The 5375-nt window shown below is 42.9% G+C and overlaps 1 protein-coding gene across 2 annotated transcripts in view; it reads left to right on the forward strand.

Annotated features, from left to right (window-relative positions):
- The window catches only part of PIGF (phosphatidylinositol glycan anchor biosynthesis class F), a 110281-nt gene that overhangs the window by 30508 nt on the left and 74398 nt on the right, over positions 1 to 5375 (forward strand). For both annotated transcript variants that reach the window (XM_069583397.1, XM_069583396.2), the window contains exon 2: positions 2644 to 2824. In XM_069583397.1, the coding sequence (XP_069439498.1) occupies positions 2750 to 2824 (75 nt within the window). In that variant the 5' untranslated portion in view covers positions 2644 to 2749. The remainder of the gene's footprint in view (positions 1 to 2643; positions 2825 to 5375) is intronic.

The raw sequence follows: 5375 nt of genomic DNA on the forward strand, positions 1-5375 counted from the left end.
GGAGAAACTGGCCCATGATAGGTAGACAAGCATCATCCCAAGGCTTGATGGAAATCTCAGCTTTGACTTATATCAGGTCAAACCTGGGATTTCCAATCTGGCAGGGAAAGCACAGACCCTGGGGATTCAGAAGATAATTAGTGCTCAGAAGACCTCTGAATAGACAAACACCACGTAGGAGGCTGGCCCATGGGCTGTAGGACTCAACCACAGGGTTTGGGTATAGGCCAACACTCCAGTCTAGGAAGGGGACCAACAGAAGGATAGTCCCCCAGTCAGAGTGAGTCATTCAGTGGTCATTCAGAGTGAGCTCCAGCCTCAGGAGGGAACTTAGTTGCTAAGCAGAATAAAGGGCTTAAATGTCAGATACTAAGGTCAAAGCTCTGGTGAACGTGGGAAGATGTAGAAAGAGCTATTCCTCAGGGCCAATATGCACGACCAGTGGTCACCAGAGGCCTCAGATCTCAGCTCAGTTACCCGCGAGGATATGAGGGGAGTGAGCAGGCGCCCTGGCTGTGGGAATAGGACCTGGTTGTCAGTCCCACTGGATGGTGCAGCAAGTGGGCTGGGCTGGGCTGGTCTATTTATGTTCTGAGCCAGCAGAGCCAGTGATGTTGGGTTTTGGAGGACAGCAGAAGTCAGTATGGACACGGGTTATCTTCAGCCATGAAGGATAACATGTTTATCGTTGGAATGGCACCTCCCTGGCACTCTGACCACGCATCAGCTTGAAGCAGTGGGAAAGCACCAGATTAGAGGTCAGGTATCTCTGTTCTCGTCCGGCTTTAGCTAACAATCAGTTATGGGCCCTTAAACATGTAGTTTTAATTCTTGAGCTTCAGTTTCCTCATCGGTGATCTGGACATTGGACTAAATTAGTGGTTTTCAAAGTGTGGTCCTCAGACTGGCAGCATTAGCGTCACTTAGCAGCTTGTGAGAACTACAAATTCTCAGGCCCCACCCAGAGTCAGAAACATTAGGTCAAGACCTAGTAGTCAGCCCTTTAACAAGCCTGCAGGTGATTCTGATGCACAACAAAGTTTGAGATGCCCGGGGCTAAATAATTTCTAAATCCCTGCATGTTCAAATGCCTTTGGATCTGTGAGGAGAGATGAAATCAATCTCTCTGCTTCTCTCTGTCTCTCTCTCTCTCACATACACACACATGCACACACAAAACACAAGCCACATATAACTTGGCCAATAAAATACCAGTCTTCAGATTTTGTAGTTAAAAGCCCTGTGAGCAGGTCTTCACTACATGTTTCAGAAACCCAGCCTACATCATTTTTCTCCCCAGCCTGTCACTAAAATCAGAGCCTGCCTCTGAAATGGAGACATCAGTGTTTCAGTCAGCAGGTGGCAAATTGGACCATAAATTCTTGTCTCCTCTACCTCCTGCCCAATTAGCCAGAGATAAGATAGGAAGATTTAGTCTTTTCTACAGGCAAGGTCACAGCCTGGAGCCCTAATAGAAGCCAGTTTCCAGCCTGGCTCTCCTGAGGCTCCTGCAGCGGATTGGCTAAGAGGCAGGTTGATCTGCCTGGTAGCAGGGATTTAATAGGCAAAGCAGTGCAGGAAGGAGAACCAACAGGGAAGAATAGCTGTGCTAAGCCTGTTGCCTTCTAGTTAAAAAAATTTATAGATCTATTTATAACCTGTCTTGCTCCACAAAGGATTTGAGGCGCTGCCTTCTTGCTGAAAAAATCCTTGATGCCGCGGACATCTCTGCCTAGAGCAGAGGGTCCAGTCTTACTCGTACAGCCTCTGTGAAGGATACAATGGCTGCTCCAGGCAGCCTGTTCTAGAGTACCCTCTCGTCCTGCTCATCCCCTTCCTTCTACCTGCTTCCTCAGAGAAAACATAGTCACCACGATCCTGTTGCTTTTTGTTTTTAAACTGCATAACTTGACACCTGGCTTTACAATTTCCCGTTTAGGTCAAATAAACAAGAACCACTAGAAAACGTTTGGAAGTCTGGTTTGATCTATGTCTGACGCAGGATACAGCATGCTTGGGGCTGGTGCATGGGGATGACCCACAGAGATGTTATGGGGAGGGAGGTGGGAGGGGGGTTCATGTTTGGGAACGCATGTAAGAATTAAAGATTTTTAAATTAAAGAAATAAAATAAATAAATAAATAAATAAAGAGAAAGTCTGGTTTGAGGAGTGGTTGTGAACGGTCTATACATAGAATTCTTCAACTTCCCTCAGTGATCTATTCCTCAGGGGAAAACACCAACACAAAAAGCATCAGCTGGATACATACTCTGAGTTGATTTAGATTGGAGTAGGTGAGATTTAAATAAATTACTACATGGAGTAAGTAAGATTTAAATAAATTACTACATGGAGTAAGTGCCTGGAAGAGAGATAGCCCCTAGTAAATGCAGAGCGGTGTCTAAACAAACAAATACAAATATCAGTAAATGGACATGGATTCATACCAGAACCATCTATGTTCTTTTTGGAAAAAAAACGGACTGGTGCTATGGGTTCAGTTAGGTTTGTCTCTTGTGATATTAATTGATGCCTACAAGTCTGAATCCCCAATTCTGGCTTCTTTTCCAATTTCTATTTATCTCCTTAGCCTAGAACAGTATTCAACAATTAAGTCACTCCTAGTTTCCCTTTTTTTTCAGAATAAGTAATTCCAGTTCTTCAGTGTGTGCATGCTTGCAAAGTCACCTCAGTCATGTCCACCTCTGTGCAACGCTATGGACTGTAGCCCACCAGGCTCCTCTGTCCATGGGATTCTCCTGGCAAGAATACTGGAGTGGATTGTCTCCCGGCCCAGGGATTGAACCTGTGTCTCCTGCACTGGTAAGTGGATTCTTCACCACTGCGCCACCTGGAACACCTGTGCCACAGTTCTTCAAGAAACCTCCCCAAACGTGGAGGTTTAGTACCTTTATGATATCCCTGGGCCACCGGGTTAATAAAAATAAGCAGAGATAGCCTCATATCACTTTTCAACATTGGCTGAGCTTTCCCATGCTAGGTGATACTCTGGCTCCAGAGGCCTTGGTTTCTGGATTTCAGATATGCTGTGGTGATTGGTATCACCTTTCATCACCTACTCTGCCTCAAGTGGTCCTCACTGGTGTGCATGTGGATACCCCCCCACTCCTGCTTCTACCCATGACAAGTCCTTTCAGGAACTTGACAAACCATTTAAAACTCTTTACAGGGAAGAGCCAAGAGCAAAGAATAGATAAGATACTTCTAAAAAAGTAAAGAGACTTACTCTACTAGATATCAAGACTTATTATTAAGCTTATAGAAATTAAAACTGTTACTGGTATGGGGATATATTACTAGACTAATGGAATAGAATAATGAACCCAGAAACAGACCCCCACACATATAAATACATGACTGAGAAAGCACTAAAGATAGGAAAGGGAGATGAGGGGTCTATTCAGTAAGTGAGACTGGAAAATTAGTTTCCTTTATCATAAGGAAAAAAAGGAACTTGATCCCTACTATGTACAAAAATGGATTTCTGATAGAATAAAAATTTAAATGTAAAAGGCACAATTTAAAAGATCTTTAAAAAGAACTACAAAATAAGTTTAGAAACTCAGCATTGGAAAGACTTATCTCAAATAAGTCACAAAAGGCATAAACCATTAAGGAAATGAATAGTACATTTTTTCTACATTGCATTTTAAAATTCCTATTAATCAGAATTCACCTTAAAGAGAGCAAAAAGATAAGTCACAGTCTGGGAAAGTATTTGCAACATATATAACAGGTAAAGCATTACTACCTGTAATATAAGGAAGATATCAACGAATCAAGAAGAAAGAGAAACGCCTCAATAGAAAAATGGACAAAAATCATAAGCAGGCATTCACAGAAAAGGAAAGACAAATGGCTAATGAACAAGTAAAAAGATGCTACAATGAGATACCCATTTCATACCCAACAATGAACAAAAAGTTTAAAGTCTAACAACAACAAATGCTGGAAAGAATGTGGAGCAAGCAAAACTCCTTATTAGTGTGAATGTGTACCGGTACAGGTACAGGAAAATAAAGGTATTGGTATTTGGTATTTCCTGCTTAGGGTCAAGACTGGCATACCCTACCATCCAGTAATTCTACATGTAGGTATGTACCGTAAACATTCTGTATCTATGTTTATATCTATGCCTATACCTACATCCATATCCACATTCGTGGATATCTGTGTTCTAAACCCAGAGGCATGTACAAGAATGTTTTGTGCCACAGGTTCAGAATAACCAACCCAAATATCCACCAACCCTAAGCAAACAGGTCAATTTTGATGTGTTCCTTTCAATGCAGTATTATATAGCAAATCAACAATAGCTCCACACCTCATTATGGATGGCTCTCCCAAACTACAGTAAGAAAAGCAAGACCAAGAAAAATACACTGTGTCGCTTCATTTGTGTAAAGACAAAGCCCAGAAAAACTAAAAATATACTGTTCAGGGACACAGGTATGTACTCTCGCGTCAGTCGGAGCTCTGGCAAGAAAGAAATGGCATACACCAGCAGGGTGGCTGGGAAACTTTTTAAAGGGACTCTTTACAAAAAACATGAGTTGGTTTGAGGTATGCATTCTTAATGAGGGGCCATATTATCCCCAAGGGGGCAAAGAAGTATTATTCTTTTCATGTGTAAAGCAGATAAATGTATAGTACATAAGCAGATACATAGTATGTCCGTGGTATTAAAATTTCATGGTGGGGAAGAAGATTGGGAAAAAAATCTGAAAAGGCTACTTGGTGGTTGAGGTGGATGGTGAAAACGGGAAAAAAAAATATTTGACAAACACTAGGTTTGGGTAACCACAAAGATGGTATAGTGCCCTGGGGCTAGCAAAACAGTCCAGAAGCTTTACCACCCCTAAGTCTGAAGGAGCTGGTGGGGGCAGGGGAAGGACAGGGGGAATAGCTGCAGGGAAGGCTGCCTATCTTTGGTAGAGGAATGCAACTGATTTATTACAGTGGGTGACCCAGCAGGGAAGGGCAGGGGGCTAACACCCTGGCCTCATTCTCCTCATCCTCTGATCTCCTGCCAGCACTTCACTTTAGCCAAACCGATCAGGAAGCCAGGGATCAAGGGAGCCTCCCAGGGCAGTCAATACAGGGCAGCTTCAGGGGACACGAGGAATGATGAAGCCTGGAGAATGGATTTGGAGGGGCAAGTGGCAATGCCACAGCAACCACATGTGGTAAAATTATACGGCACAAAGGAACTTCTGGAACACATGTAAGGATTGTGGTTACCTCCAGCGCTGGGAACAGAGGGGAAGATGGAACTTCAATCATATTGGTAATATATTATTACTTAAGTTGAGTGGTGGGTGCATAAGGACTTACTTTTCTTAAACAATACATG

This window comes from Ovis canadensis, chromosome 3 (genome assembly GCF_042477335.2).
Source record: "Ovis canadensis isolate MfBH-ARS-UI-01 breed Bighorn chromosome 3, ARS-UI_OviCan_v2, whole genome shotgun sequence".
Taxonomy (NCBI): Eukaryota; Metazoa; Chordata; class Mammalia; order Artiodactyla; family Bovidae; genus Ovis; species Ovis canadensis.